The 21,965-nt window shown below is 42.4% G+C and overlaps 1 protein-coding gene and 1 pseudogene across 1 annotated transcript; both read right to left on the reverse strand.

The window, feature by feature from the left end:
- Positions 1 to 1,745: 1,745 nt before the first annotated feature.
- hs3st1l2 (heparan sulfate (glucosamine) 3-O-sulfotransferase 1-like 2) lies at positions 1,746 to 21,311 on the reverse strand. The gene is made up of 3 exons (XM_088336604.1): positions 21,164 to 21,311; positions 6,558 to 6,816; positions 1,746 to 3,200 (listed from the first exon to the last, which is right to left on the reverse strand). Exons 2-3 carry the CDS (start codon positions 6,762 to 6,764, stop codon positions 2,535 to 2,537), a joined length of 873 nt encoding a protein of 290 aa, XP_088192730.1. The 5' UTR covers positions 6,765 to 6,816; positions 21,164 to 21,311; the 3' UTR covers positions 1,746 to 2,534.
- Positions 6,104 to 6,270, reverse strand: LOC148366168 (U2 spliceosomal RNA; annotated as a pseudogene).
- Positions 21,312 to 21,965: the final 654 nt, after the last annotated feature.

Here is a 21,965-nt window from a genome sequence, read left to right on the forward strand (position 1 = left end):
CGCGAAATAGAAACAATATGCAATGCTACCAAATACTATGAATCGTCTGTAATTTACCATGCCAGTTTATGCAGTATACAATAAATGCGCATTTTCTATGAATACTACAAAAATTTAGGAAAGAAAAAACAAGCGATGGTCATTTTATTATTGGTGATTGTTCCTTGGAAATTTATGGTCCATCTGCTGGACTTTAGCAGTAACCGCAAGGTTTTATTTGTGGTTTCTTCTTAGTTGATTTTGTCTAAACCACCTATGACGCTCTTAATGAAATGCCTCTACAAAAAATATTTCAAAATCTGAAAATGGTATTCTCGTTCTGAAAAATGATTTTTAATGTTTGCTGGCTCTCCTTTTATATAAAAGTTTCCCATGTCCCACTCCCTTTTAGGCATTTTGTTTGATTTAGGTTACATAAACATGTGTACTGCGGGCGACCTCCAACAACACGGAGTTGCCGTAGAGGATGCAGAACAGCTGGCACAAGACCGCCAGCATTGGAAAAACCTGGTTCATCTGGTCGGCTCAACGCACAGGGACGGGACCCCCCGACCTTCGCTGGAGCAATAAGTAAGTAAGTAAGTAAACATGTGTACACAAACATAACCTCCGGAAATGAACAATCAAATGGAATAAAATAAAAATGAAATACAGTGGAACCTCGGTTTTCGAACGCCTCTCAGTTCGAACAAATCGGTTCTTGACCAAAAATTTCGAGGAATTCTTGCTTCGCTTTTCGTTCCAAAAATCGGAGTTCGAACGCCGGTACGCTAGGGTTCGATGCTGAGCGGCGTACGGGTGTAGATTGCCCCCACCCCTCGTGAACTGTTATGACGTGCGCGCACGAGTGTTTTAGCCCCTAATTATGCCTCCAAAGAAGGTTGCTGCAAGCAGCAAAGTTGCTACAGGTGAAAAAAGAAGAGTAGTGTGTACAACTATTGCATTTAAGAAAGAAATAATAGCAAAATGAAGAAGGTGTGCGAGTTTCCCTTCTTTCGAGGCAATAGAGCATGGCTTCTGCAGACCACCACAAAGGTAAGAAATCCTATTCAGAATTATTTTCTTTATCCTTTAACCGCTTACCACTTTTTGTGGAGACCCGGGTGCTAAATGACGTGTAAACGACCTGATTTTTTTATTTTTACACGTTCATGTTAGCGCAATCTTCCGTACGAAAGATTACGCTAACGCGAATGTACGATTAGCCTGGGTTAGCTTCATGTTTACGTTCATGGTAAACATTCAGGGTGTTGGAACGGATTAAAACGATTTTCGGTGATCGAACAAATCGGTTTTCGAACAGCGTTCTGGAACGGATTATGGTCGAGAATCGAGGTTCCACTGTATGACGGTTACACGATATAACATAAAAAGTCTTCTGCGCATTGCTGCTCATGCCTAATTTTCCTTTCCCGACTCATTTTTATGCTCCAAAACACTCTGGACTTTGTAGTACAGAGACTAATGATCCATGCTTATTCACTAATATAGCCTCCTGTATTGATTTTCTTCGGACATTTCTCTTTTATTTTCTGCCCCCGCTGCTTTATTATATATGTTGTGGAGACAACAATTGTGTCCATCTATATGTAGTGTAAGTCTATTCATCTGGAAGGCTACATACACCGCACCTTTTGAACAGACGGGACGCAGCAATGGAGCGCAAATTGGCAAGATTTTGGCTTGTGACATGAATGAAATAATTTAAAACGGAAAGTGTGTATTATTTAGCACCTGGTAAAAAAAAGAAAAACTAAATTGATTGAAATAATGAGTAAAAATATATGAAATATCAAACGTGGATTTAAAAAAATACTCCTAAATTAAGAAATGTGTATTTTACATAACTAGCCTCATCTGAGGGGAGCTGTTATAAATGGTCAGCCATCTTGCTGCTACGGATACCTGTAAACCTCAAAAAGCCTGGGGAAAAGAGAAGTGTTGTGTTTTGGTCACTTCGACTCTCCATAATTTGTATTCTTGTGCTTTTTAATGCTCATTTGCTAATAATTATTGTCAAAAGTTAAATGCAGAAGCAAAATATTTTTAAAAATGTCGTTCATGCCTTTCCCCCCTGATGGAATTGCTGGCAAACAGCAGGTAGAAGGATTATTTGATTGTCTTGAAAATGATTCATTCAGATTGCTCCAATCAGCGCTCAGGAAATGATTGGTGTGAATATACTGTCTCTCTTAAAGTGACGCAGAAATTCAGTAAAAATCATCGTAGCACCAACACGTAAGTCAAACCGTGATGTGGTGAGGGAACAAAAACATCTGATGGCTCACAAATATTTTGGAACATATGCTAATTGTCATTCAACAAATTGTCTCCGCATCATTAACTTTTTAAAAAAGATCTTAGCTGCCTTGTCCCATATTTTGAGAAATGTGTCTTTAGATTATAAATCAAACTCCTGTCTTGTTCCAACTGCTTGGTCATTTGCGTATGGCACGTTTTTATCCATGGAGGCACCAGCATAGTTGTGAAGTCGCTCTTTGTTCTGCTGCATCTGTGTGAAGACCCCAGTGTTCTCAGCACCAGGAGAAGGTTCTCCCCACCATGTTGAAGAACAGACGGTTGGGCTTGGCCAAGTATCGACAGAGCTTCCTTAAGGCGATCCCGTCCAGGGGTGCGTGAGGCCGTCCTTTGGACTGGTCCAGGCACTTTTCCCGCCCGGCCTCCAGGAGGCAGAAGAACCCCTTGGTGCTATTGTAGTGGAAGTTCTCCGGGCTGATATGGGCAGGGAGCTTCAGGAAGAGCTCGGCCCGTTTCAGCTCCGGGTAGGGATCTCCGACGAGGGCATCGCCGTCCACTACGTGAATCTGGTCCCTAGGGAAGACCTCCAGCCAGCGGGCTAGGTGCCTGTGGTAAAGGCTTCTCTGAAGGGCCTTGTAGTCCGGGTCCACGTGGCCCTCCCGGAGGAGAAGTTCCTCCAGAGGCCGGAAAGGTTTTTGCCGGGCCAGGCGGTTATGCAGGACCTGGGTGTAGTCGGACACCAGCCTTTGGGCCGGATCGCGCACAATTAGCAGCAGGCGGGCATCCGGGTTCATGGTGCGGACCCGAGCCGGAACTTGGGGTGCTGCAAAGTAGCCTGGGGTCTTCTCTAATGTCAGCTGCCCGGGCTTGGTGAAGGGCATCTGGGAGCGGTACCAGGCCAGTCCTCGCTTGTAGTGCTCCTCCACGTTGAAGTAGTGCACCTGCCAGCAGGGAGATAAGACCATGTAACATCTTGGAGCAGTTATGCATCTATGATTGATTGATACATTTTCACTTCTTTTAACAAATTTTACTTTCAAATGGGACATCCATTTGAACCAACTTTTTTTTTGAGGTTTTGGCTTGAAAAAGGAAAATTTGAAATAAAAACTCGTTTTGTTAAAATTATTTTTCTTTTAAATGAAACCTTGACAATTAAATTAAAATGCTTTTCAGTAAACCCTTTTCTTATTGTGGGGGTTTTGTTCCTAAAAGAACCCATCAGTGAAGTAAAAACCATTTTCTTACAATTGTTTTATAATGAAATACATTCAAACAAAATAAACCTATTTTACAAAGCCCAAACATTTGTTTTACAAATCAAAGCACTGTAATACTCTACCAGTAAGGATATATTTTTTAACAACACATATTCTCTTAGGGACTGTTTAGCCAATCAGAGTGCAGAATACATGATGAAATCCTTGAAGCAGCAAGCCCATGAAAGGTAAACCGCGTTATAGTGAGGGAATACTGTAATTATGGAGATTAGGATGTTCTTTCATTTAAGAATAATGAAATCTGGTGATGTTTATATATATATATATATATATATATATGATTAAACAGTGGAACCTCGGTTTTCGAACGCCTCTCAGTTCGAACAAATCGGTGTTCGACCAAAAATTTCGAGAAATTCTTGCTTCGCCGTTCGGTCAAAAATTCGGAGTTTGAACGCCGGTAATGCGTGAGTGCGTACGCTAGAGTGCGATGCTGAGCGGCGTACGGGTGTAGATCGCCCCCACCCCTCGTGACCAACTGTTATCACGTGCGCACTTGCTCTTTTTGCTTTCGCTTTTAATATCGGTGAACAGAGTGTTTGAGCCCCTAGCTATGCCTCTGAAGAAGGTCGGTGCAAGCAGGACAGGTGAAAAACGAAAAGTTGTTCGTACAACTATTGCCTTTAAGAAAGACATAATAGCTAAATATGAAAGAAGCATGCGAGTTTCCGATCTTGCTAGGGAATACAGCATGCGCCTTCTGCTGACCACCACAAAAGTAAGAAATACTATTAATAATTATTTTCTTTATCTTTTTTTTTTTACACGTTCGTGTTAGCGTAATATTTCGTACGCTATTGATTGAGAAATAATTTGTGTCCATTTTTTTCTCCTTCAAATAGGCAAAGGTGGTAGGAAAGTCAATCACCAGAGAAATAATTTTGTGCCAAATAATGACATTTAAAGATTAGTTTAGGGCAGTGCTACTCAATTATTTTCTGTGACTCCCCCACCCCTCGGAAGAAGAAATCCTCCCCACTTCGCCTAAAATGACCTAAAATAAATCAATCACATAATGATGGTGGGGACCAAACAATGATTGCTCGATATTGGTGGTAAAATATTACCTTCATCGATGTCAAATCCTTTTTACCAGAAAAAAAAACCCAAGCGTCTTATCAGCTTGTTTGGGTTGTAATCTCTTGAGGTGACCGCTTAATTTATTTGGCTTCATACTGTCTGCTGCCAACAATTTAACGTAGCAAGCACTCTGGTCTTTGCTCGGCTCCCACCATTACCTCAGTGAAGTGCTACGTACTCTTCAACAAACTTCCTTGTCCTAGCTTTCAGAATTAGACCTTTGTTTGTCTCTTTACCCCAACTCTCTTTGCTTGTCTCCGTACCTGTGTTAAATATTTTTTTATAGGGTCACTTGAAGTTCTGCTACACTTCATACCCAATGCTTATACTCTGTTTACTGCACTACTTGAAGGTTAACTGTAAAGAAAATACTCTGCCAATGAGAGCGCCACTGCACCCTAGTGAGAGTGCTCAGGAAACAGCAGGTGCTGGTGTCCTTCAACAAAGCCACAGCGGAGAGCATTCTAACATACTGCATTACGGTGTGGCATGCTGGGTGCACGGCAGCAGACGGGAAAACACTTCAGAGGGTCATCAACACACCCCAGAGAATCATTGGTTGCTCTCTACCCAGTCTGGAGGACACTGCCTACTCTCGCTACCTCAGCAGAGCAGAAAACATCATCAAGGACTTTTCTCACCCCGGCCACCACCTCTTTGACCTGCTGCCATCCGGCAGGCGCTACAGGTCACACAAAACAAAAACAAATAGACTCAGAGACAGTTTCTTCCCCAGAGCCTTTACCACCCTTAACACACACCGCACAAATAACTGAAACTCTTGCAAACACACTACCTCATACAGATGTAAAATTGTATCCATGCCTCTGCTCACTTTGCATATTGCACTAATGCGGCATTAGCTCAGGTAGAGCGCTCGTCTGGGGATCAAGAGATCACAGATTCGAATCCCGGCTTCCACGTGTTACATGTTAAAGTGTCCTTGGGTAAGACACTGAACCCCTAATGCCCCCAATAAGAAGGTCGGCGCCTTGCATGGCTGCACGGCCGCTATTGGTGTGTGAGTGTGTGTGAATGGGTAAATGTGAAGCACATTGTAAAGCGCTTTGGGAAGTCTTCATTGACTTGAAAAGCGCTATAGAAATGCAGATCATTTCATTTTAATACGATCCCAAATCTGTATGTAACATCCTACATGCCCACATTTCTTGTGTAAATATTGTGTAAATTATAACTATGACCTTATCCTCCTTGTTTTATAACCTTATCTTCTCTGTTCCTTTATCTTCTTTGTTTTCTTTTATCCTCAGTGTTAAATGTGAAACTGGGGTGGGGGAGGGATTTTGTAAGGTTTATTGTTCTGTATTCTTTATCAATTATCCATTATCCGTTATCGGTCAAATCATAATACACTACGAAGCCAAGTGGGCCGAGACACTTGCACTCAGCCAAGGGGCCGAGACACTTGCACTCAGCCAAGAGGCTGAGTCAAGGTCCTAGCCACAGAGCCAAGTAGCGATCAGTGCGAATGCACCGTTCCCGGAGGTACTGCAATACCAGGCCGACGCGTGGAGTGGACAGTGCGAGCTCTTATTCCACCTCCTGATTGCAAAAATAAAACTTACAGCATTTCTGTATCCAGAACCATAGTATACAATTTCGGAACAACAGTTGACTTCATAGATAGTATACAAATTCAGAACCAATGCGAAAGCTTCGTTCCAGGAAGTACTGCAATACTTGGCCGCCGCGCCCAATTTCGTTGTCACAATATGTTCAACTCATTTTGTAACAATGGCAATAAAGGTATATTCTATTCTATTCTATTCTAGTGTAGTGGAGGTGCAAAGGGGCTTTTTTCATGGGGGGCCGCCACTGGTTTAGGGTGAATATTTGAAGGAAAAGAGTCTTCAGTGAAGTGTTTGGGGTTTGAAACTTAGCATTAGAAATTCATGAAGTTCTCTTTTTGGGTTGCACCTCTGTTTTTGCTACTTCCACGTCAGGGTGCAGGTTGAGCATCTCCAGCAGGGCCCGCGTTCCTCCTTTGCGCACGCCGATGATGATGGCGTCGGGCAGCCTTTGCACGCCGCTACCGTTGCTGTGGTTGGAGATGATGTCATCGGGGAAGCTCGAACCCACGATCGGGTTTACGGAAAGCAGCAGTACCGGCAACGTCCACAGCATGGCGACACACTCATTGGTCGGAAGGGATGCCCGGTGCTCAGGTAAAAAAAATCTAACAACACACAAATAAAAACTTTTTAATTGTGACATAATGTGCAATCATTAAATCGGTTGTACGGAATATGGAACTTTGTTACTTTCTGCCGCCATCCCCTGGCTTGTGTCATTTCAGCCTCAGTCAGCGCATTCATGATGCGCGTGCAGGTACGTGCATTCCTTAGATGCGTTCCAATAAACTTTGTTTTAATCGATTTTGCAGGCATGAAAATCTCTTTCCTTTTGGCAAAATTTGTTGTTTTGAAGTCAAAATAGGTGTGAATCGTGTAGATCCAAAGAGAAAACGTTTTTAGGAGACGGTATGGGGGAGCAGCATCAAACAATTACCTACAGTTTTAAATATGTCCACTGGATGTCACCAAAGAGCCATTCCCATAACTATTTTTAATCATTCATCAACCTGACAGAACAAATTGTCAATGCATCTTAATAAAGTTTGTGTTTGCGTTCAGTGGTTCAATGGTTGCATTTTTGCTTGCCATGTGGAAGACCTGGGTTCGATCCCATGCAACAAAGGCAAATGTTTGCCCATTTAACCAAATATTGTTTTTTATTTAATTTTCAAGGCTTTTATCACTTGTTTCTCCTGGGTTGCCACGTCTTGTTTCATTTTTAAACAATGCTCTTATCCATTTAATAACTTTTAAAAATGTATATTTTATCGATCCTTCTTAAAGAACAGACTTCTCTTTCTTCGTCGGGAGAACAGATGAGGGGTACTTGAATGAATATATTCAATATTACCCTCATCTGAGATTTCTTTGCAAGTGTTTTGGCCCCTTCTGAAAATCTCAGAAACAGCAATAATGAATATATTCAACAAAATTAACAAATATTTTTAATTGGCATAGCAATAAAACACATGCCCTGACACGATAGATCGTCTACACAAATTACTACAAAATAATTGTTACAACTACAGGGTCAACACAGTTTAATACAATGGCAGTAAAGCCTATATGTAACATTTGAATACAGGATGATTAAAATAATACAACATATTAAAGTCCATGGGTATGCTACATGAGGCATTTATTTTATCACTCGATTAACAGCAGTAATGCCAGATGTATCTGGGGATTGATTGATTTAGTCTGGTTGATGAGCTGGTCTGAAGCAGGTTAGTGTCAAGAACCGGAACAGGATCAGGAACAAAACATGTGACGTTCTCACACAAACCTTTTATTTTACGGGAAATGGGGAGTCATGCACGCTAGGCAGCGGTCTGGCGTGGAAAAACAGGAAGCCAGAGACCGACGAGATCGATTCCAATTGCCCGAGCAGATATCGGCCAGATGGGGTCGATTCCAGACAGGACGGGACAGACAAGATAGATAATGAAACAGGATATGGAAAATAACAGGACAAACTCGATGGGAAGGAGAATAATAAACAGGACAAAAATAGACGGGAACGAAATTGGGAACCGATATTAAACAGGACAAAAATAAATGGGAACAATACCGGACAGGAAATACCAACAGGAAAACAGGACCGAGTCAGAACCCACGCCTTGTGGGGCAGAAGTTCGTTGACGGACTGACAGAGGAAAAATGAGAGCACTGAGCTTAAAAAGACGGAAAGCCAATCTGTCAATGAGCTGCAGCTGGCGCCACACGGCGGGACCAATTGGGCGGAATGGCAACCGTGACCGTTAGCTGTCGAAAATATATAACCGTGGTAGCTGAGCCAAGCTAAATTTAACTTGCTCTCATGCAACCAAATTGAGGCTAAATTTGCCAAATAAACATATCCAGGCTTATCCCTCATCTTGGTTTTGTGCAATATCCCCAAGGCGTATAATTGTGTGGTACCTCTTGCAGATTAATGAAACACAGTGTAGGTCGACAGACCCCAATATTTTGTAGGGTTGTAGTATGTACTGGGTCATATTTCCTCCACACTGTATCACCTTTTAACCCCTGACTCATTTTAATGCCTGATTTGGAGGCTTGGGTTGGTGTTTGAAATCTACAAGAAGCAGGCCTTTTCTTACTTTCACCATTTTCATGCTACACTGAAAAATGAAGAGAAAAAAACCTGCAGGAACGAGCATGACGTAACTCTCCGGCACTCCTCAAACCTAATCCGTTCCGCCCCAAACAGCTCGTCTAAAAGTAAGAGTAAGTAGAAAATAAAGCATAATGGCTCTTTGAACTCAGCTGGGCATTGTTAACACATATGAAATCGGGAAAACATTCCACTTTCAACTTTTTACGGACACCACAGCTTAAAAAAAACATGTCAACACCGTATTAAATCATTTGAGCACACACATCACCTTTTACCAGCTTCCTGTTGTTGTTTTTCTGTTATTAATTACTTCACAAGCGTAGAGTGGAACCTCTCAGAAGAGGAATAATGTCTGGTTCCACAGCTAATTGCATCTTCGGGGAGCGCTACGCCCCATGAAACGGTCTAGCTCGTCCCCAAGGAGGCGCCATTGGCGTCATTCATGTTGTAATATTTGTCCAGACTCTTGTATGTATGTGTAGTGTAACTCCTTGAGGACTTATCTCTTTTCCTACTTCGTGTTTGTTTGTAATATCATCTTATTTTTTTGTTTTTGTTTTCTTGTTTACTTTTTTACTTAAAGCGGGATACACATTTTTTACTCTTATTCATCTCATCTCATCTCATTAGCTACACCGCTTATCCTCAGTAGGGTCGCGGGGAAGCTGGAGCCCATCCCAGCAATTATCGGGCGGTGGGTAGGGGACACCCTGAACTGGTTGCCAGCCAATCGCAGGGCACACAGGGACAGACAACTCGCTCGCTTATTCACACCTAGGGACAATTTGGACCGGCCAATCCACCTGAAATGCATGTCTTTGGAATGTGGGAGGAAACCGGAGTGCCCGGAGGAAACCCACGCAAGCACGGGGAGAACATACAAACTCCGCACAGGTAGGCTGGTAGCTGGATTTGAACCCACACAGGAGGTTCCCAAGACCTTAGAACTGTGCCGCACACGCGCTAACCACTGTGCCGCCGTGCTGCCCTTTACTATTATTATTATTTTTTATTTTCCAAGTGTCTTGTACGAGGAACCTATGAGACAATGTATAAACGTGAGGTATTTGTTTGTTATATGTAATACACAGAAGAGCTACTTGAGTTACAAGTATTAAGGAAGTCGAAGGGGTAAGAGTAAATACTGTTAGCTTATGCTTCATGTCATGATTACCGATATGCTTCACCTGTGCCCGCTCCTTAGGCGCCAACTGCCTTGGACTCTGATTGGCCCTCTGTCCCTATTTAAACCCACTCCTATCTGTCCCCTGTTGTCAGTCCGTCTGCGAACTTCAGTTAACACTAGGCATGCCTTTTTCAACCCTGACTCCCAACTGTTTTTTGCTCCTGTCTGTCCCCCGGCTTCGACCCGTTGTGATCCTGACCACGTCTACTCTACCGTCCCGGCTTTCGACCTTTTTTTGTCCCCGACCACGTTTTTACTCTCCTGTCCCGGCGAATGACCTGTTTTCCGCTCCCAACACCGCCATGGCTCGCCACGGAAGATCCACTTCCGCGTTCAGAGTGACCTGCTTCCCGCGTCCAGCAATCACCGGATTGAGGGCGCAACCCTTTCTCTTTCTTCCAATAAAACTGTCTCCATTCTGGTCCTGACACTTCATCCTACTCCATTTCGGACATGCTACATTAATATTGCTGTTTTTTTCATTTTTTTTCTCTTGACTTATGTTGGAAATAAAAATTTCATTTATTCATTCATTAATTCATTGTCCAATTTGTGTTTGACAGCGTCAAAACCAGGGGTCTGCAACGTGGTGCCCGCGGTCACCTGGTAGCCCCCAAACAGCCCTGAGTAGGTTCTGAAAATAACTGAAAAATGAATGAATAAATGAAATTGTATTTCTAACATAATGGAAGCAAAAACAAAACAAGTCAGAATACCATTTTTTTTAACATACATGTCCGAAAAGGACTAGGGAGAAGCATATGCTTATTTAATCCTACCCACAGACTTCAATAATAATTGGAACTGGATCTCCTGTGTATTTATATGTAACAAGCCCCTCATGAATATACATATTTACACGATATCATCATTATTATCATCACCATTACTGTTTTCACCGTCATCATTATCATAATTTCTGCCTCCATAGATTTTCAGCATACTAATTTTATATAATAAGAGTATCTATTATCCATCCATCCATCTATTATCTTCACCGCTTATCCTCAGTAGGGTCACGGGTGTGCCAGAGCTCATCCCAGCCGTCTTTGGCCAGTGGACAGGGGACACCCTTAACTGGTTGCCAGACAGTCACAGAGCACACAGGGACAGACAACTCACTCGCTCATTTACACTTAGGGACAAATTGGACCGGCCAATTAACCTGACATACATGTTTTTGGAATGCCCAGAGGAAACCCACGCAAGCACGGGGAGATCATGCAATCCCCGCACAGGAAGGCTGGTAGCTAGATTTGATCCCATGACCACAGAACTGTGCCGCCCGAGTGTCTGTTATAATAATAATACCCATGGGTGCTCAGGATGACCATTGACTGTTTTGTGGTGTGTGTTGTCCATCATAAAAAGTATCTTTGGACCTGCTGCTAGAGGGGGTCTGCACCCAGGCAGCAGCACCCATTGCTAAGTGTCCGGATCCGTGCATTAAAAAGACGAAACATGAGAGCTTGAGCCAGATACCCCCAGCATCGAAACTCCTACTTGTCTGCCCTAACTATGAGATGTGCAGACGTGTCTGTATTGAGTCCAGTTAGCTTTTTCTAGTAAGCATGTTTTGTTTGAATTGCTAAAATTCTTACAGAAAGCCAAGGGCAAGGTGGCCATAGGGCGTCTGCCATCTTCTGGTAAAATAGTGAATCTATTTTGAGGGGGCTACAAATACTGTAGTCAACATTATTGGCAGATTTTTATGACAGATACCGCGGGCCGGATAAAAATTAATCATGAACCATAACTGGCCCCTGGGCATTGGACCAGGTAATTTTCTAACTTCATAAATGGGTTAAAGCACACCCCGCCAAAGAGAACCCAATAACTTTGCATAAGGACTCGCCCTTTCTCGCTTCATCATTTTACCCAATTACAACTCATTTTTCCTCACTCAGCAGGGGGGCCTTGACAGCACCATAGCACTTTTCTCCCACCCTAACCGGCCCGCCCCCCTCCACCCCTTATATTTTCCTTCCTCCTCCTTTGTGCTAGAAGGGCGTGCTAAGATCTGGGTCAACCATATCAAAACGCAAACAACGGCAGTTTTTACTGTCGCTTTCATCTTCACTCACACCGAAAAACACAATCAGCAGTTTTTTCTGAGAAGCGTTATTGAACCGCTCATAATGTTGATGCAAGTGAAACAGTTTTTCTGTCAGACGGAAGGAAAACTGAGATCACTTGCACTCGTTTCTTGGTTTTTATTGGAAGGAAGGAATGACAAAACGTGATTCTTCGATCCGTTTTTTGACCTATTGACGAAGCTTGACAGGCGGGCGAAGGATTGGCGGGAATGGTCGTGGACAGGCGTAATCGTCGTGTTGTTGGTCGGGGCTGGAGAAGAAGGGCGTCGTCGTGTTCAGAAGAGTGATCAGGAGTCAGACGGGCAGGTCGTAGGCAAATTCGGAAACGGGTCGGCAACGGAGATCAAGTAGAAGAAAACAGGAGGCAGGTAAAGAGTCGTAAGTACGGGCTTTCTGAGCAGATGGCAACAGGTAGCATAGTACAATCAGACAGCTTGTTTCCGGAAGCTGAGGATTTAAATGGACAGGGTGTGCCAATCACCTGTCCTGGCTGTTGGCGCCAAATCCTGAGCATAGCTGTTCCTGATCCGGATGATTGTGACATTTTCGGGGAACGTCACTGGAATATTTCAGGCTGATTTCAGTGGTGGTGGGAAACAAAGGCAGGATTTATAAAATACAGATTTTTGGAAGTATAGGATGAATCGGTGTATTCTTCATGTCAGTTTTTTAGAGTTGGGGGCTGTGGCCAGACAGTGTTTTTTAACTACTGTGCCGGGGAACATTAGCGTGCAATGAGATCTTGTCTAGTGTGCCGCAGGAAATCTCCCGGGATTATTTTTGCAAAAAAAAGTATGCCATTGTTCAGTGTCTTCGCTTTCTTCCAGTGATCAGCCAAGTAACAGTAGCATTCATCCATATCAGTAGGTGGCGGTAGATTACTATCGTTTACTTTAAATTTTCAAATTTTCTGCTCATGAGGTAGTAAGGGGAATTATGTTTAATAACTCTTTTTGTGGTTAGCGGTTGTGCGGCACAGTTCTGAGGTCATGGGATCAAACCTTTCTGCGTGGAGTTTGCATGTTCTCCCCGTGCTTGCGTGGGTTTCCTCCAGGCACTCCGATTTCCTCCCACATTCCAAAAACATGCATGTCAGGTTAATTCTAAATTGCCCCTTGGTGTGAATGAGCGAGCGAATTGTCTGTCCCTGTGTGCCCTGTGATTGGCTGGTCACCAGTTCAGGGTGTCCCCTACCCACTGCCCGGAGATAGCTGAGATGGGCTCCAGCACCCCCGCGACCCTACTGAGGATAATCGGTGCAGATAATGTATGGATGTTACTCTTTTTGTGATGAAGCTGTTTAAGATTGCGCTGCAAAAAAATACTATGGTAAAAACTGAACATCATTTTATTGATTTTATTTCTTTTCAAAGTTAGAATGTTTTGAAAAATACTAATACAATACAAAATACATATTCATTTTATTGAGCCACAGATAAAGCTCGCATACTGGCTTAAGACTGCACGGGTGGGAATAGTCTTTTATCATGTTAACAGCTCAGCTACAGTATCGCAAGCAGGCAACGTCTTCTAGGCTGGGTTGAGAGCAGCCCATGATCTTTTGGGCTGTGTTGATTACTTTCTGTATGTTTTTCCTGTCCGCTGCCGTGCTCCCAATATACCTCACACACACACATATCATAATGAGGGTTTTAAAATTGCTGCTGCTAAATGTCATTGCACTTATTTTAATTACACTATTACAATACACTATTCTTCTCCATTGCATTATTATTATCATAATTGAGGCCAGTTTTTCTTAACAACATCCTGATAGTCTTTAATCTTAATATTTTTTACATGAAATATCTTAACCTGGAGTGTCATGTCTAATCTCATTTCATACAATGTTTCACAACGTCGATATCTCGGCACCTCGGCACCCTGTCTTCTAAGTTGAGTTCAACCGTCAGAAACCTGGGTGTGACTTGACGGTCACCTCAGGTTTGTTGAACAAATTGCCGGGACGAGCATTTACATTTTTTTTACATATCAATGACAATCAAGTCCATTCTAATTTTAATTCTAATTAGCGTGTCACGACCAGAACGTAATTGGGACCCAATTGCGTAACGTTAACCACAAGTTTTATTGAAAGGAAGAGGAAGGGCTGCGGTACTCCGGTACTCGCTGGACGCGGGAAGCAAGTCGCTCTCGCAATCATATTGTGATCCGAATACGGAAGTGGATCTTTCGTAGCGGGCGGTGTCAGTGATGGAAAAACAGGTCGATAGGAGACAGGACAGGAGAGCAAAAACATTGTCGGGGTCAGAAACGGGTCGTAAGCCGGAACAGGAGAGCAGACGTGGTTGGGATCAAAAACGGGTCTTAAGCCGGGACGGGAGAGAAGACGTGGTCGGGATCAAAAAACAGGTCAATAGCTGGGACAGGAGAGCAAAAACGTGGTCGGGCTCAGAAACTGGTCGTAAGCCAGGACGGGAGAGCAGACGTGGTCGGGATCAAAAACGGGTCGTAAGCCGGGACAGGAGAGCAGACGTGGTTGGGATAAAAAACAGATTGTAGCCGGAGGCATACAGCGAGATCAGGAACGGACAGGTGGAAAACGGGAGCAAAAACGGGACAGGCGGGAGTCAGGGTCAAAAATGCTTGCCTTGTATTAACAGAGGTTCGCAGACGGACTGACAACCAGAGAGTGACAGGACTGGGTTTAAAAAGGGACAGGGAGACAATCAGATAGCCCGCAGCGGGCACAGGTGATTCAAATCGGTAATCATGACATAGGGATCCCATGATCATGTTGCGTGTTCTCTTTGGAATCGCTCGCTCGCGTGCTCATCGATCCAAAAGTCAAATTAGAGCATGGCCACATGTGTGTGTTTTCACATGGAGCTTCCATATACTTTGTAAGGGGTGTTGACATTCGTGTCTCTTTCTGGAGGTCATCTTATCCAGGGACATGGAGGACATCAATTTAATGGTTGTGTCCTGGCTTGGGGGCGTGTGGATTCTGGGGAGCATGACCAGCTGACGGATGGAAATGGGGGGGCGTTATAAATGCATGTGTCCGGTCAATATCATCATGGACCAGTGAGCTCAATATTGTCAGGGTCGGGGCTGGATGTTTTTCTGGGTTAAACAGTGAAGGCGTGAGGGGGTTGGGTTCCATGAAGGGTTTGCCTTCAAGCTCAGGTGTGTTTTGGACCTGGTGAACTTCCCATGGAAACGGTTTCACGAGCGCCTCACTAGGGTGGGTGGCGCACCCCCTTGGGAGGAAACTTTGGGAGGAGACATGAAGACAAACAGGAAGAGGAAGCCAAGCTTGACTTCCATTTGGTGAGAAGATGCAAGACGTGACATGTAGATCATTTTAGAGACACAAATTGTCACCAACATTAGAAACAATCATATCTCGAAAATTTGAGGATGTTTTTTATAATCTAAATCATCGGTTGATATCACGACCAAAATGGAATCAGGACCCAAATGCATAGCGTTAACCACAATCTTATTGCTAGAAAGAGGAAGGGCAGCGCCTGTGATCCGGTGCTCGCCGGACGCGGGAAGCAAGCCGCTCACACAATCGGATTGAGATCCGAACATGGAAGGGAATCTTCCGGAGCGGAAGACGGCGGTGTCTAGGACGGAAAAAGAGGTCGATAGCCGGGACAGGAGAGCAAAAACGTGGTCTGGATCAAAAACGGATCGTAAGCCGGGATGGGAGAGCAAACGTGGTCGGGATCAAAAACAGGTCGGAGCTGGACGGAACGGACGGGTTGAAAAACGGGTCAGGCGGGAGTCAGGGTCAAAACGCTTGCCTTGTAACAACAGAGGTTCGCTGACGGACCGACAACCGCAGAGTGACAGGACTCCGCTTAAAAAGGGACAGGGAACCAATCAGGTAGCCCGCACCAGCTGGTGCCAAATGAGCGGGCACTGGTGATACTAATCAGTACTCATGACAGTTGAAGTGGGTTTCCTCCGCAGGGTGGCTGGGCTCACCCTTGGGGATAGGGTGAGAAACTCGATCATCAGGGAGGGACTTTATGTAGAGCCGGTGCTCCTCCGCATTGAGAGGAGCCAGTTGAGGTGGCTGGGCATCTAATAAGGATACCTCCTGGACACCTCCTTCAGGAGGTGTTCAAGGCATGTACCACCGGAAGGAGATCCTTCGTTTTTTTTCCCCTCCTCTTGAAAACATGCACATTCTTAATAATATCGTAAATTCCGGACTATAAGCCGCTACTTTTTTCCCAAATGTTCAGCCCTGCGGCTTATTCAGTGAAGTGGCCAATTTATGGAATTTTTCCAACGGCCACCAGCGGCGCTGGAGTATAAAAGGTAAGATTGAGACCAGTAGAATATGTGCGCCAAGAAAGACTGCAACCTCTAAGTCTAAGAATATACTTTCTGTAAAGTCAAGATATGTTCCGATAACGAGGAACATGCACTTGATGGCTGTAGTTATGAGGACGAAGTTGAAGACGATCTGCCGTGAACATCTCAATTACGCGATACTTTATCTTCACAGGCATGTTTGATTCGTAGCGAGCGTGATCCTACTAGCGTGTTGGTACCTTTCAAAGGCACGGTTTGGGATGAAAGTTATATTATTATTATTAAAGCTTTGAAAACTCTCTCGGTGTACCGTCTTTCTTCGTAAATATGTGTAACCATGTATAATATGTATTTGCAACTGTATATTTTTGTAATGTATTTATTTTAGAGATTTATTCTGTTATGTGTTCTACGGACGAATCAAAAAAAAAGGGGGGGAGCAAACGCGGGCTGATGGGAATTGGGGTAAAGCTGAGTTACCGGTAGATCTGTTTGTTGTCGCAGCGGACAATAGTGGATATATATTTTTCCCACCCTTAACTTTGGAAATATACATTTTGTTTCCTTGGATTACTTTCAACGGGACCCGGACTTTACAAGTCTGCATCATACGTTAATGACGGGTATCATTTTCCATTTATGATGCCAACTGTGGTTCTAAGATTATGCACTACCTATGCAGTTCCAATCCAAAGATGTTAAGAATGTCAGAGAAAAAATGTTAAAACGTCATATTGCCAGACAGAAGGAAATTGCGAATATGTTTGATTGCTGTTAAGATTGTCGAGAAGGGTTGTTCAAACCTCACATTGTTTGTTTGCTGTTATTAGTGTCAATAAATCTGTTCAAACTAAAAAAAAAAAAAGGTTACAATCGTGGAACTTACAGCTTGGTCTGGGTCTAACTTGTGATTGTGTCACAAGTTTTAATGCGGGCGCACGCGGCTCATTCATATGTGCGGCTAGTGTAAGTACAAAAGTGCCAAATCACCTTAAAAGTGGTGGGTGCGGCTTATAATCAGGTGCGCTCTATAGTCCGGAATTTATGGTAATTGATTTATAGATGACAGAGTCACGGCTTTATGATCCATGAAGATATGATTTTCCTCATTCTATTAGTAGTATTTATAATCATAATGTATTATTATAATATGATTAACATTGAGTTTCCTAAAAGCAGGAACTTGAAGCTAGCTAGCCCTTGAAATCAACAGCATAACCCCGAGCGTGTGCGTGCGTTGCCCGTTGTGTGCAAGTGCGTATGCGCTCCACGGGAGTTGACACATATGCATGCTCAGAAATAAAGAGCATTTATTATTCAGGCCAGCTCCTTCAACTAAGGCGGCACCAATATACTTTTGCGAGTAAGGTGGCATTAACGCAAGCTGACGAGACAAAGTTGCCTTCATAAATATTCAAACCCAATCGGGTTTTTGGTGGTTGTCATACCTGGTTTATATCAAGAAATTGCAAAATCACAACATTTGGCAGGTTTTTGTTGGCTCCTTTTAGGTTCAAAAGGATTTTTTGCAATGGTACAACAACTAATCGATTTATCAAATCATGTTCATATGTGACGCCCTTCATCACAAGTCGTCTCGAAGCGCTGCACAGAACACAGACTATTGCAAACCACAGAATATTATTACACCATCCCCTGATCTAAAACCTACATGAGGGCAAGGAATAACTCAAAAACCTGAGGAAAATGAAGAAACCTTGAGAAGGGACCGCCAGGATGACCAGGCTGCAACAGATGTTGCAATAACAAACGATAAAATTAATTAGGGATAATTAATCGATGTCCTCAACCCCCCAAATTCAACCCAAGACCCTCCCAACTACTTAAGCTCCGTCCTTTCACTCTCCTGTTGTAAGTCCGTCAGCAAACCTCTGTGTTGAAAGGCAAGCACTTTGACTCTGACTCCCGTCGGTCCCGCCTTTTGCACCCGTTGTCCACCCGTCCGTTCCTGATTTCCCCGTTTGTCTCCGGCTACGACCTGTTTTTTGGCCCCGACCACGTTTTGATCTCCCGTAACGGCTTATGACTTGCTTTTGATCCCGACCACGTTTTGCTCTCACGTCCCAGCTATCGACCTGTTTTTTCCGTCTTCGACACCACGCCCTACGGCTCCGGAAGATCCACTTCCGCCTTCGGAACACGTTCGGATTCTGTGAGTGACTAGCATCCCGCGTCCAGAGAGCACCGGATCGCCGGCACTGCCTTTCCTCTTTATCACAATGAACTTTTAGTTAACGTTACGCATCTGGGTCCTAATTCCGCTCTGGTCGTGACAGTTTTGCTTGTGTGACTTGCGGCATAGCGGCGGAGTCTGTGGAGGCCCCAGTGTCTTACAGTGAGAGTATGTCACGCAATAGTTATGTTGAACAACTATTTTACCACCCAATACCATGATTTTATCTGTATGTGTATGTGTGCGTGTATTCTATAAAATATAGATGACTAAAAACTAGACATGGGGTAGTAATAGTGTTTCTACTTAACACAAATTGTAATGTGATGTTCACAAAAGGGAAGCAACACTCCTGAACAGTATTGAATGATCCTAAATCATCCATCCATTCATCCATTATCTGCACCGCTTATCCTCAGTAGGGTAGCGGGGGTGTTGGAGCCCATCCCAGCTGTCCTCGGGCAGTAGGCAGGGGACACCCTGACCTGGTTGCCAGCCAATCACAGGGCACAAAGAGAGAGACAACTCAATCTCTCATTCACACCTAGGGACAATTTGGACCTGACATGGATGTTTTTGGAATATGGGAGGAAACTGGAGTGCCCGGAGGAAACCCATGCAAACACGGGGAGATTGGTAGCTGGATTTAATCCCGTGACCTCATAACTGTGCAGTGGACGCACTAACCACTCATCCGCCGTGCTGCTGCCTAAATAATTTTAAGTGAATTGTAAAAAAAAAGTAAGAAAAATTCTAAAAATTGTAAAAAAAAAATGTAAAAAAAAAAACCAATGAGAAAATTAATCATGACCTATTTTTACAATTGATGAATTTTGATACTTTTTACATGAAAAACTTTTAAAATCCTCAGAATATCAGTTCCACCAGATTTTTTTCAATAGCAATTTATATTCCAATCAAGGATTATCGTTTCCAGTATGTCTAAATTAAATCCAAATATTCAATTTACTGTTATCGGAACAAAACCTTAGAGGACATAGTTTGTTCAATTTCATAATTCTGTCACACCAAAAATATTTTTGCAGGTTTTAGGAAAAAAAACGAAGTTTTCTGCCCAACAAAAGCAATTTGCTTTGGAAAAATGACAAAAAAACATTGTTATTTGGTTAGAAGCCAAGCAAGTACATCTATTGTAATAAAACGCAATGCACGCCCATTATTGTTCTGCCGAAGTCGCTTTAAAGCTTTAACTCCGGAGTTAAAGCTTTAACTCGATAAATCTTGTTAAATGTTTAAAACTGCTTTAACAAACACAGTGTTTGAGTTTAATTATTTTGATCTGATTAATTCATTAGGTTGCGTAATATTGGACAGATTAATTCACTGTTAAAATAGAATTCCTTAAAGCTCAAATTTGGACACAGCACAGGAAATATCAACAAATGATTAAAAAAAAATGAAATATTTGCAATAAATCATACAATAATACAATACCCCCCAAAAAACGCATTTATTCCATTGACCTGCTGATCGAGCGCTTATACTGCAAAAAATTTAAAAAAGAAATAAAATAAGAATCTTGCACACTATTTCACACATTTCAATTTGTCATTTTATTAAAAAACAAACAGAAAAATGTTAGAACAGAGCAAAAAAATGTAACAATAATTTTTGCTCGTTTCAATTATATGTTATTTTTCCAAAAAAACTAGATAAAAATATCATAAAACCTTGAAAATATAAAGATAGAAATATTGTAAAATAAAAAAAACAAACTACAGCAAAATTATGATCCAAAATGAATTTACCTTACTATGCCCCCTCGCCCCAAAAAAGGTTAAAATATATTAAAGTAATAACAAATTTGTAATTAAGAAACAAAGGTTAGATCATACATAGATAAATAAATAATCAAATAATTTAATACAAGATAGATAGATACATAAATAAGTAATTGAATAATTTGATATAAAATAAAATTAAAATAAAGATACAAATTAAATGAATAAATAAATAATTTAATACAAAATAAATAAGTAATTAAATAATTTAATACAAAATAAATAAACACATAAATAAATATATAATTAATTAATTAATTAATTTTATACAAAATAAATTAACTACACATCCAGTAAAAGAAAACAGGTTAAAACATTGAGAAAATACCAAAAAATATTTGGATAAGCAAAGTAACAATGTGTTCCATCGGTAGTAGACTATTTTATTCATTTGAAAGTGACTTATTTTACCTCTACAAATATTGAAGAGAAGAAGAAGAAGATTGTGTATTGTGCTAAAAAGCACAGGGAGGAATACAAACTACAGAGACTCAAAGTGACTTTTATTTATTTATCTACCAAAAAGATTTTTTTTTTACCTCTCTTCAGCCAAATTACTGTAAAAATTCGACCACTTAACCAGTTAAACTCACCAACCAAAACAGCATCCCCATCAGATGCACAGACAACCCCCAAAGTTGCTCCGATACGAACACAGTACTCATAATCGACCAACTGCCAACATCGGGCAACCGAAACACTACAAACGACCTCCAGAAAGCACTCCTTCGAAAAAGTCCGATGGAAGGTCTTACCTGTTTTTCTTCGGGTGTGACGCTGTGTTCTCCACTGGCTTGTCTTTACTTTGGCGCCTCGCCTCCTGCACTCGAGTGTCTGTAAGTGTCTGTGTGCATCAATGGGGGCGACTTTGCTTTGTGCCGCCACTGACACTGACTTGCTGAGCGTGCGATGCTGCAACTGACTGGGAGGCAGGGAACGTGTGAGTGTCTTTGTGTGTTTTTGTGTCCATACGCCAGTGTGTGTGAGATCCCGCTCTCACACACGCCTCAGGGAAACTCCCCCTCTCCCTTCTACCTCTTGTCTTTCATTTCCGTCACATAAGCTGTTTTTTTCCCCTTTTTACACCACCCCCTCAAGACGATTCCCAGTTTTTAACCTCTTTTTTTTTCATTACACATGCACACACCCTTGTCTCACTCCTCCAGTCTGTCGGGGCGAGTCCCCCTCCGTCATAAATAAGTTAGAGGACATGGGAACAAAACAACACAAAGGCGCATGCACATAGATAAACAAAAAAAGCGGATTTTTCGACATGTTTATTTATGCAAGAAAAAAAAGGAGTCCGCCACAATGTACGTCCAATTTGTAGTTATGGTAGGATTAACAGATTTACATTGTGGGCGGTGTTTAGGTTTTACTAGGTTTGTTGCTCCAAGTGATGTATTTTAGATTTAAAGAAGTCTCAGCAGATCCAAAAAAAATGCACCAAAAAGTGAATTAAAAAAACAACAAAAAACTGGGATTCATAGTGCAGACTCCTCTCTTAAATAAAACACAAAGACCATAAAACACAAAAAATCCGTGTAAATAAATGTT

This window comes from Urocampus carinirostris, chromosome 5 (assembly GCF_059441175.1).
Source record: "Urocampus carinirostris isolate Australia breed hairy pipefish chromosome 5, RoL_Ucar_1.0, whole genome shotgun sequence".
In the NCBI taxonomy this organism is placed as follows: domain Eukaryota; kingdom Metazoa; phylum Chordata; class Actinopteri; order Syngnathiformes; family Syngnathidae; genus Urocampus; species Urocampus carinirostris.

Bases quoted from the DNA above. Each gene is read 5' to 3' on its own strand.
- hs3st1l2 (XM_088336604.1), bottom strand. From the start codon at position 6,764: ATGCTGTGGACGTTGCCGGTACTGCTGCTTTCCGTAAACCCGATCGTG. The intron at 3,201-6,557 runs GTGCAACCCAAA...CCCTGCTGGCAG, and splicing joins TGGAAGTAGCAAAAACAGAG to GTGCACTACTTCAACGTGGA.